Source organism: Sciurus vulgaris (genome assembly GCF_902686455.1).
Source record: "Sciurus vulgaris genome assembly, chromosome: 3".
NCBI lineage: Eukaryota > Metazoa > Chordata > Mammalia > Rodentia > Sciuridae > Sciurus > Sciurus vulgaris.
In genome coordinates, this window is record NC_136463.1 from 10,926,197 (window position 1) to 10,947,965 (window position 21,769).

At 38.0% G+C, this 21,769-nt stretch overlaps 1 protein-coding gene across 2 annotated transcripts in view; it reads right to left on the minus strand.

The window, feature by feature from the left end:
* Window positions 1-6,834, minus strand: part of MAP2K6 (mitogen-activated protein kinase kinase 6) — a 109,386-nt gene extending 102,552 nt beyond the window's left edge. The window contains exon 1 of one of the 2 annotated variants that reach the window (XM_079130250.1): window positions 6,534-6,834. In XM_079130250.1, coding sequence (XP_078986376.1) covers window positions 6,534-6,549 — 16 coding nt within the window. In that variant the 5' untranslated portion in view covers window positions 6,550-6,834. Of the gene's footprint in view, window positions 1-4,390; window positions 6,178-6,533 lie in introns of those variants that run through there. The other variant, XM_079130249.1, reaches the window with a different exon arrangement.
* Between the last annotated feature and the right edge of the window lie 14,935 nt (window positions 6,835-21,769).

Consider the following 21,769-nt stretch of genomic DNA (forward strand, 5'->3'; position numbering starts at 1 on the left):
ACATGCTAGCCACCTGCTCCACCACTGAGCTACCTCTCCAGCCCTGTTCTACATATTAAAAAAAAAAAAAAAAAATGTCATCAAAGTCACCAGAAGATTGTGCAACCCTCACATCTGTTTAGAGCACCTACAGAGGAGAAAGGGCACTTTTCCAGCCATTCTAAGTTGCTTTTTATGCTATTCTTGCCACTTCCAAATAATCAAGCTAAGACATATGGGACTGTTAATGCAAATGAGAAAGTATAGGAAGAAAACTGTATTATAATTATCCCAAAACTTTCATAAAACTCAGGGGGAAATAATAGCCATCCATGCTGATGAAAAATAATTTCATTGTCAAACATTTATTGAGCACCTAGTATTTATAGGTACAATGCTAAAAGAACTGGCGATGCAGCTGGCATGGTGGCGCCTGCCGCCTGTAATCCTGGCGACTCAGGAGAATGAGGCAAGAGGATCACAAGTTCAAGACCAGCCTCAGCAACTTAGCAAGGCCCTAAGCAATATAGCAAGACCCTGTTTCAAAATTTAAAGTAAAATAAAAAGTGCTGAGGCTATAGCTCAGGGGTAGAGTACCCCTGGGTTCAATCCCCAGTACCAAAAAAAAAAAAAAAAAAAAAAAAAAAAAAAAAAGGGCTGGAGATAACAAAGACACTTAGTAAGAACTTTACCTAGCCAGCAGAGGCTTTCAAATGAGATAAAAGGCAAAAATGACAGTGGTTAAAATCTAGCTGCATTATATAGGCACTGAAATCAACTTGAGAGCATTTGCAAAACATTCTTTGGCAAAGAACTGGTAAGAAACCCCACCGCAATGGTTCATGTGTCATCATTTGGGGGGCAAAGAAAAAACAATCTTTGCTGACTGTACCATCAACCCCCTTGCCAGTCTGCTCCACAAAAACAAAAACAAAAATGTGAAATAGAGTGAAGATTTTGAAGAGCAAAAAGAAATTATAAATGTGGATTAGCAGTGTTGGTGTGTGGTTCAATAAAAAGAACTTTGGGCAAAGAATCAGGAGAGATAAGTTTACCTGTGGTCCTCATGTCTTGAAGCAAACCACTCACTCCGAGGCCTCAGTCTGCTCATTTGTAGAAAGAGGTGATTGGAATATAAAACCCCTTTCATAGCCCTAAATTCTATCACATAACATCAAGACACATAAAGGGAATGTTTACTAAGTCAATGTTAAGAACATGTCAAACCTGATTAATTTATATAACTTGTGAGGTCATCAAACGTGATCCTAGTCTCAATTCTTCCAACAACCTAGTAAATTTAAGCCAAGCAGGTTTGAGGCCTTATACATGAAGGTGAAAACACTAAATTATTTTCAACAATGTACACAACATAACCAGGTGCTGTGTAAAAATTATTTTCAAACCTAAAGAGAAACTGTTTTCTCAGTAGAGATAACTGAAAATGCAAAAATGTCCAGAAATAAGTTATTTCCCAGAATGGAATTTAAATCAGATCATTACATTTTTCTTATTATTTTCATGTGGGTCTGGAGAGCTATGGATGGTATAAACAAAAATGAATTCAGAAAATATGTGATATTTACATAAGACATTTTGGTTAAAATTAAAATAGAACTCATCAAGGAATTAAATTGTTTGGATGCATGGAACCCAACTTTCAACCCATGATTACTTAACGTCTACAATCTTGGAATTTTCTGGCTTAACACTGAAAATAATTTGATCTTCCAACTAAAATTTTAAAGCTATATTTTATGAGGAAAAAAAAATTCAAATACATGAAGCACGAATGTCAAAAAAGTGAAAAATTCTACTCATTACTGAAAAATGCAAATAAGAACAGACCATAAATATCCTTTATCAAATTGGCAAAGAATTTTTTTCGAATTATTATGCCCAGGATGAAGAAAAGTATAACCTTTCTGGAGAGCAACTTATTTGGCCATATTTACCATAATGCCTGAAAAGAGAGAAATGGGGACTTCCAGGGGTTATTGGTGGGAATGAAAATTAGTGTTATCTCTCTGGAGAGTAATTTGGCCATATAGCCATGCATAACCTTCGTCCCTGGACTTCCACTTCTAAAACGAATCCTAAAGAAATAATTAGGCAAATATATAAAAATGTACATTGAAGGTACTCCTGGCAGTATTATTTATAGCTGAAAAAATGGAAACTATGTGACAATCCAATGAGAGATTTAGTACATAGGTGACTATGTTTTTATAAATTAAAATATGCAGTTGTGAAAACGTATCTATATCTGTACTTAGATGAAAATGTGTACAAGATACAAAGTAGTGGATAAAAGAACAAGTTGCAAAATATCACATATGGTAAAAATCGCATGTATTAGTATACACTTACAGATGTAAAAACAGTCATCAAAAAGTTAACAGCAATTAGCTCTAGGTGGTGTGACTTAGAGTGAGTTTTCTAATCTTATCATGAATTTCTCTTTGGTTTGAATTTTTCCATGAGTACATATCATTTTTTATAGTAATCAAAAAAGTTATTTTCAAAAGGTAGAGAGAAAATGGGAAATGGAAAAGAATTGGACATTCATAACCTGTAGTTTGCTTCCTGGAATTTATTCTAAGGTCATCGCATGCACAATAACATGTGAACTGGAATGATCATTGTGGCAATATTCAGAATACTGAAAGTTAATAAACATTAAGGTTCTATTTAAGTAAATGCAATTGCATTGGGTAATATGAACATAGAAATACATTAACTTGGAAATAGTCCATAGTGTATCAGTAAGTGAAATAAAAGGCCAACTAAATACACATTAGTTCTATACACATTTTGGATCTTTCATATACAAATATATAGAAGAAAAATCCAAAAGGATATATGTCAAAATGCATCCAGCAGTAACTAGTCATTCTTATTTTCCTTGTCTACCAAATGTTTGTATAAGAAACAAGTACTATTTATATAATTTTTTGAAGTTTTAAAAACCTTCTTTATAGATTTTTCAGGTGTTAAAATACTGGGAAATTGTTCAAATGATATTAATCTATGAAAAACGACAGGAAAAAAATCTCAGCCCTTTTATCCAGCATTCAACTCAGCACCAAAAGACCCCATGAAGCCCCTGCACATCACAGGCGATTGGTATAAAGACCTGAAGGCAAAAGAAGTACAAAACGGCTCGGGAAACCCCAGGTACCTATTCTGATTTTGTGTCCTGAGATGTACGGAGTTATAAAACATACTGGCTCAGATTACAGGCTGAGCGTGACAAGTCCGTCTGGTACAACCTAACAAAGGAATTTATACAGAATGAGAAATTTACACATTTCATTTCCCAGGGTGGAATGAATTACAAGAAGCAAAGAACTCAGTAGGGTTAAGCTCTTTGCTAGCACTCTGCTACACACTTCTGAATTGTGCCTTATAGGCATGTCTTACATGATTTGCTTATTACTAGGTTACACTAAAATAAACTCTTTTTTTTTTTTTAGGTGAATAGGAAGAGAGGGGAGAAAGAGTCTATTTTAACAGGGTCAAACTTCTTGTATATTTTCAGGTGAACGGGGAGATGCCAGACCACCCCCCTGCCTATCTCTACCCCCTCCCCACCCCCCCCAAGAACATTATGGCTGATAACAATAGTTTTCTCTCCCGGGTAGTGTAGATGACACATTTTTCCTGTAGCTTGCCTTCCTGTAATGTGCAGGAATTCCTGCACTTTCTGGGTGCCCTTCCTGTTAACTTACATTTCAGATTTCCTCAAAAGGCATACTACTGCTTTAATATTTGAAAAATGTCAGTTCAACCCCAGACAGCTAATACAAACAAGCTGAAAAGCCTACCACCTAAAGTTACAACTGTGGAAAACAAAATTTCTTTTTAAGAAATTCTTTCTCGGAATCTCACTGTTGGTAAGGCTGCAAAGAAGTAACCTAGTCCTTCCAGCTCCCGGGCAGTCTATAATTCTTTGCTTCTGCTCTGCCTTAAATTAGAGGTCTGTAAAACCGAATTATAGTGATCTAGAAAGTTCGTAAAGGTCCCCGAATTGAACATGTTGTTAAATTCTTCAATACGATGAGATTGCATCCACCTTTCACTTTTCCTCACATTTCATTTGGCTAGAGTATTAAAAAGTTTGGAACTGCAAAAAAAAAATGTTTTGGCCATTTGAGGATAGCGTTGCTGAATTAGGCCAATTCACATTTAAAGTCCAGGCCAATGTTCCTTGGCCATTTCTCTAAAAGGATCACCCACTTCTTTCTACCAATAATTTTCTTTTTGGACAAGAACCTCATGCTCATACAAGATGCACTTTCCAAACAGGATCCAATTAAGAAGATTCAATGGGCAAATGGAAATTGATTTGAAGGTCCCCCAGTAGCTGATCCCCCATTATGTATAGATTATCTATCCAGTATTGACTCACCTACGATGGAAGAGAATTCCCTTAGCTTCCAAACTCCATAACTTGCTTTACTAAGAGGGGGTTCTACCTTAAGTGAGCCCAAAACTATGTGCGTGCGCACACACACACACACACAAATTCCTGATTTAGCATAGACCCTAAGGTCCAAAGATACACACCACATTCTTCATGAACCTTCACAACTAACCCCCCAATAGAAGGGTCACTTCCGTCTTTAAACTCCAATAATGCCATTTCTCTTCAATGCCTTTTACTATCTTGTGTTTAATGATTCCCTCATATACCTGCCTTCAGCAACCACGTGGGAAGTTTCGTGAAGGAAAGGACTTCATTTTCAATATGCTTATATGCCCCAAACCCCGTGCACACATAAGTACATACGAATGTATTTGTGCATGTACATATATGCACACATATACATATATGCACACATATACATATATACATATATAAACATGTCTATCACAATATATATTTATACATATGCTAAACTGAACTGAGTGAATGAGTGAATGTTCACCAAATACAAAGTAGCTAGGTTCCACTTCATTCATACACCAAAGCATGGACTGCCTCTTCATTTTTTTTTCCCCACATTTTTTATTGGTGCATTATAACTGTATATATTGATGGGATTTGTTGTTACACATTCATACATGTGCACAATATAAGAATATAATTTGGCCGATATGACTCCCCAGCATATGGACTGTCTCTTCTAAATTGATATTTCTCTGCTCAATTAGGAGACGTGGGGGGGTTTCCCTATTTAAGGCATATCTCCACCTTAAAATGTCAATTCCTAGTTTCTTCCTCACCCTTAGCTATTCATATATTCATTCTCCCCTAATACTCAAAGAAAAGCAGAGTCCTTCTTTGAACTCTGGAGAATATTTTTCTTCTTGGACTCAGATACATGACTTTCATCAGGTAGAATGAAAAGGTGGTGCGATAACTCCAAAAAAAAAAAAATTGTGGCAAAAATTTTATCAGATACTTTAATTTAACCAGCTCTTACTCAAACAGTGCCCCAGGTAGCCTAACTCAGAGATCTCTGACTCACTTCTTCATTCCATACATTCTCCAGTGGCATATGCTTTCCCTGCTTAAGAAAGGAATTGTTCTGATACAAGTGACCCAGGGTCCCACAAGTAACTGCCAGCACCCCCTCAGCTCTCTGATGTTGTCAGGAATTGTTTTGAATTCCCTCCCCAGAATGATATTCAGCCTGTAAAATACAACTGTGGGAAAAATCAATTTAAGAAAAAGAAAACATAAAGAAAGCAACCACAGATCCTGAACTTCTGACCTATTATAGCTGACTAAATATAAGCAATGACACACTTTAAAGATTTCATTATGGTTGTCAATGAAACCGTGCAGTTCCCTCATGTTGCTGTAATGGTTAAAAATACACTTTGCCCCCCAACGTCTCCCCACAAGATGCAAAGCATCTCCCAAATGGGCAAACATATCTAGGTCCTCACTGCACCCTCCAAATACTGAGAGCCAATAAGCAATTGGTATAAAGTGCAAAATCTCGGAAGAGCGAGACTTCTTGTCTGCTTTTTTGTAATTTGCTGTTATCTACAGTTCACCTTTACTTCCTTTAAAAATGAAAAGTTGCCTAATGTTCAAAGCGAAATCAATGGAAATTTAAATGTTAGCACAGAAACGGTTCGTTTCCAAAAGAATATAAGATTTCATTAATTTCCTAGTAGTTTAACTCAAGTTTTACCTTTCATCTTCACCTACAGACTTTTTAAAAGTTTGTATTCCTGTTGCACACAAAATTACTTATAATATGTGTGCATACTACAGAATTGTACAATTATATAAAGCATTGCACATTTAGACGCTACCAACCTGCTCTCTCTCTCCTGACTGTGCAAAAGGCAAAAAGAGCTCAGTAATCCTAGCAGAAGAATGCAAATAACGTCAATGCACAGCTGAACTGCAAGCCCTGCCTTACAGGAACTCTCTGTGTCTGCAAAAAAAGACACATACTAAACAGGAAATGCAACTGAGCTGTGGAAAACCTCAAACTTAAAAATGCAATCGCCAGGCGAAAAATGCATCCATGCATTCACAAATGCATGCACAACCCTTTGCATTTTTGCAAGTAATGCAAATAGGCTCTTACCTTTCGACTGAGACATTTTCCCCTTTCCTTTGATGGGGGAGGGGAGCACAAAAGACTTTGCCTTGCTTCTCTTCTGTAGCTAGTTTTGCAACAAAGATGCAAGCTGCAGGCGTGCAATCTTCATGCAAGTGGAGTTTCTCTTGACCGATGCAGCAGATGGACTTTCAGAGAATCAAGGTGGAAATGCACACCTTGCAAAATAGACTGGAAAGTGATTTTTCTCCCAGTTGCAACGTTGGGGAAGGCTGTGCTGCAGCTACATGATGGGCCAGGGCTGGCAGCTAAAAGCTCCAAACTTGGAACTGAGTATCTTAGTGCGCAGACGTCCTTCCTGCGAAGGGCGCGGAGACCGCTGGGTAATGTAGTTCCCGCGTGGAGTCCACAGGGCTCTGATTTAAGGAAACGTGGTCGTCCTGGTCGCTGAGCGAGATGTCGGGCGCGACAAAGATTGCGCCCTGATAAACCAGACAGACACACACTCAGTAGTAAGAAACGGCAAGACCAACAAGAAAGGACATTTTTGCTCTCGAAAAGCCCCTGAAACAACAGCTAAAGAGCACGCTAAAGAACATGAGGATAGCTAAAGGGCTTTGGCTCCTCTAAATTCTCTTTGGGTGTTCAACGTGTTAATTCAGTAACCCAGCACCTGTTGGACTGTTCCTGCTTGTAGGCTTTCACCCTCACACGTCCATTTTTAAAAAGGTTTTTCTCGCTTGGAGGATTTGTTGGTGGTTTGGCCCTGCAGAGTATGCAAAGTTTTATTTAATGAGAAACGATTCGGGTCAGTTCCTTTCAAGGAACCTGAAATTCAATACAGGGTAGAACTGGGATGGGAAGATTGGGGAGTTCTCCTGTCTTACAGGGTTACAGAGCAATTTCTGCTTGCTACATGTCAAAGTCAATTTTATCCAAGTGAAGACATTTGGATGTTTTTCCTCACCTGAGGGGAATGGAGATGGAGAGGAAAGTCCCTGGCCTGGAGGAGAACCTTAAGTGAACAAAGTCAAATATCTTGAATATAGTCAAGTAAAATCAAGAGGTATTGGTTGAGTATGGAGGATTTTCGAGGTATCTTTCTGGGGCCTTGGTTGTCCGTTTACCCTGTACTGCTCACAGCTGGACGGTGGGCAACAACCTAGCAGACCAGAGCATTGGTTCCTGTATCCAGGAGCCAAAGAGGCACAGAATTCCCAGCGAAAAATGAAGAGGAGGAGAGGACTCTGAGTGGAAATGAGCTCAGACTTTCTGAGCATAGACCACACTCAGGAATGTTCTTTTAAGGCCAAGAGCAAGAAATTGAGGGTTTCAGGCTGCTGAGGTATAAGTAAAGCCCAGTGGTAAGAATGAATATCCCCATTCCAAGGAGAATTGCCTAGCATACAAGAGCTGATGGGGTCAGCACAATATACGGGTGAAGACACTACTGACCTTAAAAGACAGGTTAAAGATTTGGACTTTATTCTTCAGGTATCTCAGGGGTGGTGACAAGGTTTTGAAAAGGGGCGTGACCTAGTAAAAGCATTGTTTTAAAGAAAGCAAAATTGCCCTCAGGGATAAGGGTGGGTTGGAACAGAAGAGGCTAGAGATAGGACAGGTCAGTCATGGAGGTCAAAAAAGCACTTTTTTTTCCCCCCCTTCAAAGAAGATTCAGCTAGATTTGATGGTTGCTAATAAAAACTGTTGGAATTTCAAGAATTCTGGGAAGCCAGGGTCATTTGAATAATGGATAAATCCGAGAAGGCCACCATTTGTCAGCCTCAAATCAGCAAATCAACCTTTAACATATGTAATTGGTAGTGGGACTGATATTAATGACTTCAGTTGATCCCCTTTACTGATGTTACAGGGAGTTAATCAAGGCAGCCTCTGTCCCTGGAAGAATGGCACAGTTCCCATAAGCACAGGTGTGAACAAGCTCAGAGCCTTCTTCATCCAGCATGTTTTCTAAGTCTCACTTCACTGGGGGATACATGTGTGGAGCTTCATTTCAACACATCCAGTTCACTTTCCAAATATTGATAGAGTACCTGCTTCGTGCCAGGCCCCGGGATAGCTGCTGAGCTTCAGGTAGACCATAGGGCCTAAACAACCACCAGACTGCTTTCAATTTGCATTTTGTGTGGTCAACTGCATTGCTCTGAAATTACACAGACTCCCTTCTGTATGAAACAGTTCTAATCACAACTCGGGCGAATTTTGTGACTGTTATTTGTGCTCCCACTTTCTCTGCATAGGCTTGTATCGTTAGTTCACAGCTGGCAAATGGTTTGTGTTCTGAAAGTCAATCTGCAGTTCCCTTTTCCACAGAAGCAACAGTATGTTCAAGAGTTAATCCACATATATATATATATATATATATACAGGCGTGCAAGGCACCTTTGTTTCATAAATTAGGTGAACAAAATATTTTAAAAATAGCATGATGGATTTTTTTCTTCTTCTTCTTTCTTGGAAAAAAAAAATATATATATAACCTGAATTCTGAATAGGCAATTGGCAATTGGGATGAGAGGGATCTCAACCTCTCTGAGAAGTTTTAGCTTCTGGAAGAAAAAGTTCATCTTCCTGCCCTGGTGTGAAAAGCTTTCGACTTCCCACATTCCTGTGAGTGGAGAAGCCTGTGCCCCTGGTCAGCTCCCTTTTTCCTGGTGGTAGCCATTCTAGGAGAATCCCCCCTAAGGAGGCTAAGAAAGCAGAAGAGAAACTGGCGGGATGGTTCTTTTATATGCACAGCAAGTGTTTTTTTCTTGTGGTGACCAGTGTCTTTGTTTTGTAGCCCCTTCCTTCGTGATTTATCTGTACTTTGTTCTAAAAGGCAAATCTGATGCGCTCTCGTCCCAGCTCCTAATTATCTGCAGGATCAATTCCAAACTCCTTGGCAAGGTGCAGTGAGCTCAAGACCTCATTCCTGCCTACTTTCCAGGTTCATTTCTTAGCCTGTGTTGATCCTATAGCAGGAGAAGCCAGGATGTCTGCTGCTTTACTTTCAGATACACTGCTCCTTCTGCCTGGCAAAGCTTCTCCATTATCTACCTAGATCATTCTGATTTATCCTTGTTTGATTACCGCTCTCCGTGTGAATTAGGTGCATTCCCTAATTCCATAACATCCTGCACATGTCATCTCTCCTGAGACTCATCACAGGGCTGCTAGGAGTTCGTGTGTGTATTTGTCTCTGCAGGAGGCTGGACTATTGGAGATCAGAGCTATTACATATTATCTCTGCATTTCCAGCACCCAGGACAGTATCTAGCATATCTTGTACTCAAAAGCCTGCTGAAATAAGGAATGGAATAGATGGGGCGAGGACCTGTCACTGTGGCTAGCCTGGAATAACTAGATTCCAGCAATGGAGTTAACACCTGAGGGGAGACTGGAGCACCTGGGGAAGATGGTGTGCTGTCAGGTGAGGGGTGTGAGATTCCTGGAAACAGGGCCTTAGGTTAGGTCATGCTGGCTTCATAGAGCTATATCCTGGGTGGGGGAAGTGGTGGTACAGGGGTCACATATAATCCATGGGCCAGGAACAGTACCTGCAACCTAGTATCTCAGTAGCAATGGTTCTCTACCACAATGTCTGCAGTCATTACTGTCACAAAGGAGAAGGGGTGGTATCTAATGGGAAGGGTTCAGGAATGCGATAATCTTGCTGGAGTGCACAGAAAACCTCCCACAGCAGAGAACTATCCAGTCCAAATGTCATTTGCGTTGAGTTTGAGAAACCCTGTTGTATACCATAAAAAGTTACCAAACACTCTAACTTTAAATTAAAGACAGTGATGTCTGATAAAATGTAATTATTTTGACGTAAGAAAAATATTCAAGTCTAGGAGATTTGGATTTTAGTCCTGAATACAGAAGAAGTTAACTGTATCTGGGTGTCCTAAGGCAAGTCACTTCATGCTTTGTTGTTGTTGTTGTTGTTGTAATTTTGCTGGCTTGTTTGTTTGGTACTGGGGATTGAACCCAGGGGTGCTTTATCACTGAGCAACATCCCGGTCCTTTTTATTTTTTTTTATTTTGAGATAGGAGCTCTCTAAGTTACTTAGGGTTTGCTAAACTGCTGAGGCTGGCCTTCAACTTGCAATCCTCCTGCCTCAGCCTTTCAAATTGTTGGTTACAGATGAGAGCCACCACACTCAGCACATTCACTTTTCCTGTGCCTCTCTCCCACTGTGAAATAAGGAGGGTCAGCCGCCTAAGGCTCCTGCAATTCTAGCATTCCCTGGCTCTGAACCTATCTCACCTGTCCTAGGAAAACCACCAATGATTTAAAAAGAAAGAACTGATTTTTTTATATATCAACTAAGCATCTTTCCGTTCAGGAATTATAAGAATCCTAATCCCTTGCTTTGGCAAGACAGTGACCATCATAATAACGTCACCTAAGAGATGAGACAAGAAATGCTCATATTACTCTTTGCAGTATTATCCCCCAGGTAGCAATACTAATCTGCACATGATGTTTATGAGTGCTTTCTAACAGTGTCTTCTAGGTGTCAGGAACAAGACAGGAAAGGTGCTAAAGTTAAAGATAGTTAAAGATTTAAGTTCAGGTGTGAGTGCCTCCTTTTCTAGAATTTAGAACTGTGATATATATATACATATATGTATATATAGAGAGATAAATACACACATATATGATACATGTGGTGTATACATACAGTGCATATATATATATATATATATATATATTTGTTATATACAATGAAGCATGTTGGGGAGAAGGCATATGGAGGATTCATTTAGGGAACTGGATGCTAAGTTGCAGTTACACCGTATCTTTATGTTCATTCTTTGTTTGTGTTTTTACATAAAGTATCACCAGCAAACCATGATTATTAGCAGAGAGTTTGGAAATTCCAACATCGATCAAGTTCACTTTTCAGTGCCTTCCCCAGTATGACCCAGTTATACCTGTTTAGCGTTCTCTCTCCCCGTCTGCTGTGCGGTAACTTTGTTTAAGTAGTCTAGTCAAAACAGGAATCTTACCCAGCTGAAACGGGAATTCATGTGTCACCACTTCTGTATGTCAACTCCTGCTATTGTTCTATAGCTTTGCCATTTTCTGGCCTCCACTTTAGTCTTTTTAGTTTTTATTTTTCCTGGTATGGATATTGGGGACTTAACCCAAGGGTGCTTTACCGCACTGAGCTACATATTTTTATATATTTTTTGTTTGTTTGGAGACAGGACCTTACTAAGTTGCTTAGGGTCTCTCTAAGTTGCTGAGGCTGACCTCGAACTTGCAATCCTCCTGCCTCAGCCTCCTAAGCCACTGGGATCACAGGAGAGTGCCACCGTGCATGATATCACTCTAATTTTCATTTTCTAAATTCTGCCCTTCATTCAAAATTCATAGTCATCTCTTCCATAAAGATGCCCTTGATCACATCCCTCTAGTCTGTAAAAGGGAATCTTTCCCTTTTAATTAAATGACACTGTTAGATCCCTTGAACCAGACGTCTAGCAATATCCCACAATAACATTACTTGAATAGGAATCTCACTTTTTCTGACAAAGGTGTGTTCTCTGTGCCTCCCTTACCGACTCCTTTGGGAAGACTTCTTGCTTGTCCATTTTTAAGATTGAGATTGAGATTGGCCGTTTGAGATTGGCCAGGGAGAGTTTCATTGACGTCGCATAACCCCAAGTCTAGCACATACCATGCACGTAATACGTGCTCAGCCTATCCTGGTTTACCTGATGGATGCATGGATTTATTACCTATTGAATGACTTCATCTAAAACAGATGATTAGCAGTCTTTGATAAAAGTTAAGGAAATACTTATAGAAGGATATGCTATGGAGAAGAATTTCCATTTTTATTTTTTATTTTTACTTGAATTATGATATCTAATGTTTCTTAGCAACTAAGGAGCCATGTAGAGATCAAATGCAAGGCTATTTGAACCTTTTCCCTAAAACCATACTGAGTCTTGGACAGGCATGGTAACCAACTGATTGACAAAAAGATGGCGAAAAGCTGTAGGTTCTAGGAAAGTAAGAACAGAAATTATCCCAGCCTCGCCCTAAAGGATTTTCAGGGCATCAACTGTGTGCTGTGCAAAAGTCCTGACAAAAATGGCCTACTCCAGATCATCAAATTAAGTAAAAGAAGGCACCAAAAGCAATTTCAAGTCCTGCTCAGTCCAGGGCCAAGAGAGAAAAATTGGAATCATGTCAAATCAAACATACAGCATATACTTTTTCTCTTCTTTCCACCTGATCTCTAATCATTGTCTTTCTTACTGTATATGTGTGTATGTATATACACATATATGGAAATATATGTATTTTTTTTTCACATATTTATCTTTCATACAATACTCATTCATTTTCTGCTAGGTTCTGGTCCTGCCCTGTCTGGTTTCAGAAAATCTCAAGAAACCAGAAGTCTATACAAAGTCAGAAAATGGCTGTGATCTAGATGTGAGGCTGAAGTTACATATAAACGTGGAACTCCTTTGTAACACACCTATCCAATTCCATTCTTTATTAATAACAGACTCATATTATACAGAGCAATTGAAAAGGAATTACACGTTGGCCACCCAGACCCTTAAGTATCTCACTGTCAACGTCTTCCAGGGTGAATACCTCTGGAATCATGGTTTACTGCACCTTCCTTTCCAACCATAAAGAAATGCAGAGTGTCATTGTGCTGCCATTTCAATTGTCAAAGGTAACATGCAGCCAAGGGGTTGGGGACGATCCATGCATGCCCTGGTGACATGAAGTGTCTCTTACTGAACATTCACTAAATTATAGAAAGAGCTGGGAGAATTCCTTTGCAATATGGGGTTATCAAATTGCAACCCACTCTCAAAATCCAGCCTGCTGGCTGTTACTGTAAATAAAGTTTTATTGGAACACAGCTACGCCCATTCATTAATTTGTTATCTATGGTTGCTTTTGTACTACAAAACGAAGCCAACAGAGTTGAGTATTTGCAGCACAGAGAATGTCTGACCCCCAGCTACTGATTAACACGTTTCCAAAAGTGTTCATTTCTTTTGAAAACTGTACTTGAACTGTTTTTAATACTAAAGTCATTAACTCCACAGTTAAACTGTAAAATCCCGAGGATATGCTTATAGACCATGGAGATCTCATAAAGCACAACAGAGAGTGTATGTCAAGTCTGTTATAAAGATTTCTGGGTAGAATGACGAAATTAAATACTTCCCATATGAACAATGAATCTGTAACATAAGAAAGAATTACCTCTCAGTTTTCCTCGACCACCTGTCTTAGGTTTTCTACATATCTTTCAGGTTGTTCAGGTCCCAGTGTGTTTAAATACTAAGTCTGTGTACTTAGAAAAGAATTGGGAAAAAATCTAAATATCAAATATAACTTGAGAACCACCAACTAAAAAGACATGCCTCTCAAATCTGCTTTTTATCCCAGGGACTAAAAGGAAAAAAAAAAGACTAATTAATTAAGGGAAGCACCTCAATTTATTATATCCCATTTTAAAAAGTAATAAGACTTTGATAAAGATACACCTTTGTGATGGACATGACAGGGGTTACAGAAATGAACAAAGCAAGATTCCTGGTGTGAGAAGCTTAAAATCTTGCGGGCAGTGTTGATCCTTCTGTAATATTTCACCATTTACAGTCTCTTTAATTATTAAGGACCACATTATTGTGTCCTTACAGAGATGCTGGGAGATGGGTCCTTCCAATATCCCAGTTAATCAGCATCAGGTCAATGCTGTTGCTGTGCTTATACAAGATGGAAAAGCAGGTGACTGAAAGCTCAATTGCAAGTGTTAACACCTGGTCTTCTGGTTCCTTGTTCTCTCACCTATGCATTCTGGTCTCAGGGCAAATGACTTTTGATAAGAGCCCTAGAACTGTGCCCTTTTCTTAAGTTAATGGTGATCTGGTAGCATTTTGCCTCATGTTATATTATATTATAATATATTATATTATATCACAATTATTATATTATAATATATTATATATCATAATATTATCATTATTACATTATATTATTATATTATAATATATTATAATATTGTCATTATTATATTATATTATTATATTATAATATATTATATTCAGGGGACAAGCCCAATTCATGATCATAAAGTCCATGATAAGTCCACATATCTCCTTTATAGTCTGCACCGTGGCCAATACACTGTGAAAATTCCACAAATACCATAGTCTTTGGGGATGAATTAGAAACACTGATGTAGGACATAGTTGTTGTGCCCTTCAAGCCTCCTTGATCTGTTTACATTGATATTAATAGATGGCTCTGGGCTTCATTCACAAACCTGGACAATTCAGGTCATATTGACCTGCTGCACGTTTTTTTTTAAAAATTATTAAATATGCTAGTAAATTGTTTGGGTAGTTATATGCAATTCGCAGAAAATATTTTAAAACCCAGAGAAAATCAAAATGTCATCTTAAGGTACAGTTGTGCAGAAATTAGTCAACAGAACAAATTAGTTTGTCCTTAAATAATTTCACCTGGGATTAGTGTCCAAGGAAATATTTTATTTATAATGAATAGTATATAGTAGATAATTAGAAAAGAATACTGATTTTTCCATTTTACTCTCTTTGGGGATTGGTGGATTAACCATTTTATTTTGCAGGCCAATGTAAAAATAAGGGGGTTCTATATATTTTAATTAATCTATCGAATAATTGAATAGTATTTTATAAGGATCATGTAATTATATAGGATTAGAAAGTAGCTATTTGAAAATATAATGAGGACCTGATGACGTTTTACAGGTTGGACTTCCCACCATCCATAGAAGTTAGGGTTAAATCCCTTATGGTACACTGGCATGAGCTATATATTCCATGCTTGTTCACGATTCTATGAAGCAGCCGAGGCATGAGATTGCACTCGACTGTCACTGGATCTCTTTGGATGTCTATTCTAGAGTCCCATTCCAGTAGCCTTACTGACATTTGGATAGGAAATGAAGAGAATCTAGAAACCCTGCACATTTGCTAACAACAACTAGAGCTTTCCATTGTATCAGTCCTTACTCATCTTTCCATTTCTGTTTTTTTTTTTTTTACCCAAATAAATTTCAGAATGCATTTATTAAACATTTTTGGGGGCATGTTGCCAAATTGGATGCTACTGTATATAGAGAAACTGTGTGGAATATGGTAACACCATCTGGCACTGTGAATAAATTTTGAAATGCCTGTGGAAATTTCAAAGAAAAATCTAGGAAATTTTGTGCATAATTTCTTAAAGCTTATGTGCATGAGATTCATGATTTGGGAAGCTCATTATACAAGTTTTCAATAAATATTTGGGTAACATTTTTAATACCTAGATAATCCTTTATTTAAAATGTAATGCCTGACTTTATCTTATAATAACATTATTTTTTTTTGCATAGGAACTTCTAATGGCAGTTATATAAAATGTGCTATGCAGAAAAACTTTAGAAGATTTATGCATATCATTTTATCAGTTTTTACTCCATCCTAACAGGGTAGCAATCAAAACACCTCACAGTGTGAAGCTAAGGAAACTGAAGTATGTCCAAGATATGTATTTGATTCTCAGAGAAAGCAAGCAGATTACTACCAGTTTGGGACCCCAGTTTTATGTTTTGAAGATTTTGATAGAGATAGTCAATAGATAGAGATAGTCAAATACCAGATGCACATTGCTTATGACATCTACCTACCTGCTCAGCTAGAAGAAAAAGTGACTCTGAGGGCAAAGTAATACCCCAAAAGTTCTTTACTGTATTTATTCCTGTATCCATAGATCCCAATTTCTTGGCCCATCAACAGTGGAGGAGTTGAGTTGATTCAGATTTTGATTTGGTGGGCTGAAGCTGCTGTTCCAGTTTACAGAGTGAGAATCTTCATGTCAGTTTTAAGTGACCAGAATCTATGTGTTAAACCAGGGATACTATGAAGAAGAAACTAAAAATCATTATCAGCAATTCTCTATTACAGTATTAAGTATCAGAGAAACAAAGTTTCTCAAAGTATGATTAAAACAAGCTTAAACTAGTTGTGAGTTACCAACATATTAATAGACCTCCCAACCCCATGTTCTATAAGGATGTCTAGTTATTTCAGGTTTAAGTGTTTATAGAAGCAATAGCCAGGGACTATTTTTGAAGGCAATGGTGACTCTAAAATATGGAATTGTTGGCTGATGGTTCTATTCAAGTGCCCTTCTACGTAATATGTTTCATGTTATATTTCGAATCCATTTTTACATGAAATCAACAGATATAATATGAAAAAAATTATTCTAAGGAGGCCTGCAAGTCCCACCCCCCTTAGCCATTTGATTTTAATTTGGGAAGGAAATTTAAGTAAGTAAATGAAGTTAACTGGTAATGGCTCCTTTCTTGAGAAGGAAGATGCTGTATTCACTGTAGCTGATTGGGTGTAAGCCCATGTGTCCTACCAAGTAACAAGAAAAAACTCAGACTGGGAGCATAGCTCTATGGTAGAGCACTTACCTAGCATGTGTAAGACTCTGGGTTCCTTCCCCAGCAATACACACACACACACACACACACACACACACACACACACTCTTTTAAGTCTGAAGATAAGAAAGTCGTGAAATTAGAGGAATATTACATGAGGGAATATGAACACAAAGGCTTCATCTAATGGAAGGGAAAAGAAGAAATGTGTTTTTATTGCAGCAAATCAAAACACTGTTGGATGCTTGTTAAGAGGAAATGGAGGCCATCTGGAGAAAACAATTCCATTCCACACCGCCGGGTGAGTTTAAAGAACAGACCAGTAGCTCCGGCATAAATGATATAGGGCCTTTGGCCATGTCAGGTCGTGGATTAACAGCATCAGCAGCAGGGGGCGCAGTGGGGGCTAATGAGAGGAGGAAGGAGTGACCAGCTCCCCTCAGAGTTCATGGTGTGGCTTCCCTCGGTAGGGAAGCATATCCATGACATTATTTTGTTTCTTTTCAGTCATCTGAATACATTTAGGACTTAATATTCTAAATTCTTCCATTTTACTTATTCTATTTGTTTATTATATCCATTACCTTTGGGTTGGCTTTTTACTTGTAGCCATTACTAGCGCTTGCTGCCTTTTTACTAATTAACATGTTAATTAATTAGTTATCTCAGTTTTAAAGTTTATATGAGACATATTTTTTAAATTGCCAAAATAGGTTTTCTCCAGTTTCCTAGTTACCTGATGGATAAACACTTGAGGGGTGTAAAGCATATTGAGGGGTATTCTATTTTTATTTAAAATGGATACATTCTTATTAAAGATTTATTAATCGAAATTTTTTAACTTATTGTTTAATACTTATACAAAAGGATTGTTTGGAATTAGGGATAAGAGAAGGGAACATGAAGACGAAATAAAAATTAGGAACATTTTCATGAGCTGAAACATTCTACTTTCATAAGGAGTTTAAAAACATACATGGAAAATAAATATTCTTCCTGTATCTATGCTAGAAGAGTTCCATCTATGCAAATCTTCCTGTAAGAGGTTGTACCATTTCAAAAGGATAGAATTAAACTGAAGTTTTAATGTACTCAAAAATTTGAAAAGTTCAATCTATAGGTAACATGTTCCATAGCTTTTTCCCTGTAATATTATTATCACTTTTTCTAGTTATTATGGATTTTATTTTAATGCTAAATTTTTGATTTGGCTAAAAACATATACATTTAACATTTTAACTTTATACTCATTGAATTATTTTAGGAACTTATGGTCAATATTAGTTTTGAGTAGATAATATGTGAAAAAAACTACACTATTTTTAAGATTCCATGTTCACAGTGACTGAGTTTCCTCCAAAGACAAATATGTGCAGCAAGAGCTGAGCAAATATCAGTGTGCCTTCCAAAGAAATGAATTGAGCCTTGTGTCTTAAAAACAGTACTTTAAAAATAAGTCATAGGGAAGATGAAGAGCTGAGCAGTAATGCTCCTCTGTGGTGGGTAATATTCCAGTTTTCTCTTCAATCAATTTTGTTTAGTGCTTTGGAAGCAGAATAACAAGTAATATGAAATCATTTCTCAAGATGCTGTATGTACACACTCTTACTTCTATTTCTGAATTCACTGGAACAGACAATTTATGTGATGTGCTTGTAATACTCCAAGAACAAAGACCAATTTCCCTGAAGGTTGTGAGCACCCTTGAATTTAACAAATGCAAATGTGTGTGTGTGTGTGTGTGTGTGTTGTCACATGTAGATAATGAAATGTGCTAGATTTACAGAGTCTCCATGATGAGTCTCAGGAAGCCTACCCACTGTCTATATGAATTTTATTCTGAGATTCAGAAAGTGGATGTAGGCACTTAACATTGACAAGGAGTAATTAACGGTGAGTGTTGTGGAAAATGAAGGACTGAAAGGATCTGGGCATCAGCTTCTGAACATGAGTTGGAAAAAACCAGGTATTCAATTGATCTGTCTGTGACCCTTAGTCTAGGTTTCAGGAGCGGAATATGAATCCGGGTGTGACTGAACTGAACCACCTGTTCTCTCCAAATGGAATTGAGGGGGAAGGTCACCTAAGGACAATCTATTAATCCTTTTGGCTCGTCCAGCCATTTTGCTTGTTTTGTTTTACTTCAGGGAGATGCGTAGGGCTGAGAGGAGAAGCACCTCACATTTGGACCCCTCATGTGATTCCACCCATGACTGTAGCATGCCCAGCGAGCATGCAGTTAGGTTCCAAAGTTCAAAAGTAGTCCGGGACCTTTGCTCCCTGTGTTCTTTCCCTTGAATGTTTACATGGTGTCATTTGCTCCTGACTTGCCCCAGTGGTGTCTGCAGGAGAACTATTTCCCTCTTCACATACCTAGAAACTGTCACGTTTAAAATGTTCAGAGCCACCTGACACGTAATCAAATGTGCAAATCCACGTATTGCAAGAAGCGCCGCTATTTTACAGCTTTACTTCCTTTTCATGAAATCTAACTGGAATGAACAGAACACAGATTGGTCGATTGCCCTGTTTCCATGAACTTCCCCTGAAATTCCCCCACCTTTGGGGGTACAGTCCTGCCTAAACTTGTTTCTATCACATTCCACACCCAGGGCAGAATTCTGCATGTGGAAACACCCTGTGCTTGCCCAGGACCATGTTATGTAACGGCTGTAAACGCGCTTGTGTGACCGTGTGTATAACTGAGGAGAAAAGGACAGCACAACACTAGGACTTTATGTAATTTCTACTGAAAAGAAAGCCTCATGGGTACCTGCTCTGTGCAAGCACAGGCAGAAAGACGTTTCTGTTCCTTTCACTGATGCTGGTGTAAGATCACAGAGGGCAATCGGGGCAGGAAAGGGTTAGAGTTAATAAACCTTGCCTGTTAGTCGTGGGTGCAGAAAATTAGGGCTGGTTTTAAAGTTTTTAATAATTTCCTTCATTAGTTAATAGTTGGCATGCCACTGTTGGATTCGAGCTGCTGAGACACCAACATGCTCATCAGATACAGCCAGCTGTTGGAATCATCTCATTCAATGACTCAATTTGGTTGGAGGAGAATAAAAATTTAAGGACCTAAACCTGGAACGAGAAGGTCAGCAAGTTGAAGGGTTCATTATAACTTCACAGATGATCTAAACTGGTAAAGAGGAAAAGGGTGGCTACAGAGATCTGGTAATCAGCTTCTTGAGTTCTGCCACTGATTTTAAAGGGTGTTTTAATTTCTTTATTCATTCATTCACTCATTTGTCCATTCTGTTCTGGAGGAAAGACACAGTGGGGGTAAGAATGAATTTGGACATCTTATTTGATGAGCTCATTCTTCCAGAGAGGTTACCCACCTGCCATGGGTAGGAAGAAACTTGACTGTAAAATCAATGTCAGCTAACTGTTTAAATGGGTGGCAATCATGGCAATCATTTCTCTTACAGTTACATTCAGGAACTGGGAGTGTAGCTCAGTGGTTGAGCACTTGCCTGGGATGCACAAAGCTCTGGGTTCAGTCCCCTGCACGGAAAAAAAAAAAAATCATCAAAGTTGCATTCTAACTTTCTTTTTAAATATACTTTGGGAATCCAAGAAGTTGTTAGCACCAATGATTTAGTTAAACTGAGCCTCTGATAAAAGAAGACATAGGTAATAGAAAATAAAACAAAACCAGGGTGAGGTAGAAACTCGTACTCTTTAGGATGGTCACTGAAAAAAAAAATAGAAAAGAGCAAGTGTTGCCAAATATGTAGAGCAACTGAATTCTTTTGCGTTCTGTTGGTGGTCACCTAACCATTATGAAAATCAGTGTGGGGTTTCCTCCAAAAATTAAAAATATAATTATCATATGATCCATCAATCCCACCTCTGGGTATGTATCTAAAAGAATTCAAAACAGGATCTTAAAGAAATATTTGCATATCCATATTTATTGCCAGTTCATTTGCAATAGCCAAGAGGTAGAAGTGACCTCAATGTTCTTCTGCCAATGAATAGATTAAAAAAATATGCTGTTTACATACAGTGAAATATTATTCAGTTAAAAAAAAAAAACAAGGAAATGTTTCCATACACTCTGGCATGGATAAACCTTGAGAACATTGTGCTAAATGAAAAAATTCAGTTGCAGAAAGGCTTGTACTTCGTGTTTCCATTTTTATGAGGTATCTCAAATAGCCAAACTCTTAGAAACAGAGAGCAGAATGGAGGTTTCCATGAATTAGGAGTAGGAAAATAAATGGGAAATTATTTCAATGAGTATAGAATTTCAGTTTTGCAAGATGAAAAACTTTCAGAGATCTATCATACAATAATACACATATTAGTAGCTAACACTATTGTACACTTAAAAATGGTCAAGGTGGTAAATTTCACATTACATACTTTTTTCTATAATAAAAAAGAAAAGAAAGAAAACTGAAAAGCCAATGAGGGAAACCCCAGTTGTAATCTTAAATCTAATTAGCTCTATAGATTCTCTCAATGGTCTAATTGCTTAATCGATACTTTGCTCTGTTTGTGCTTATGCTGTGTTTGAGTGTATGTTGATTCCAACAGCTGACTCTCTGATGAGCATGTTGGGGTCTCAGCGGCTCTAATCCAATAGCAGTATGCCAACTATTAGCTAATGAAGTAAATGTTCTTATACAGGTTTTGGAAACAGGCTCAGTAGAACAGACCAGTGAATGAAGAACAAGCATACTCCTAATTTTCCTCTTCAATTATAGTGATCTTCGTCTCATTCATTTCAGCACACCTGATCTATTCACTCTCTCAATTCTAAGGCAGGGTCTC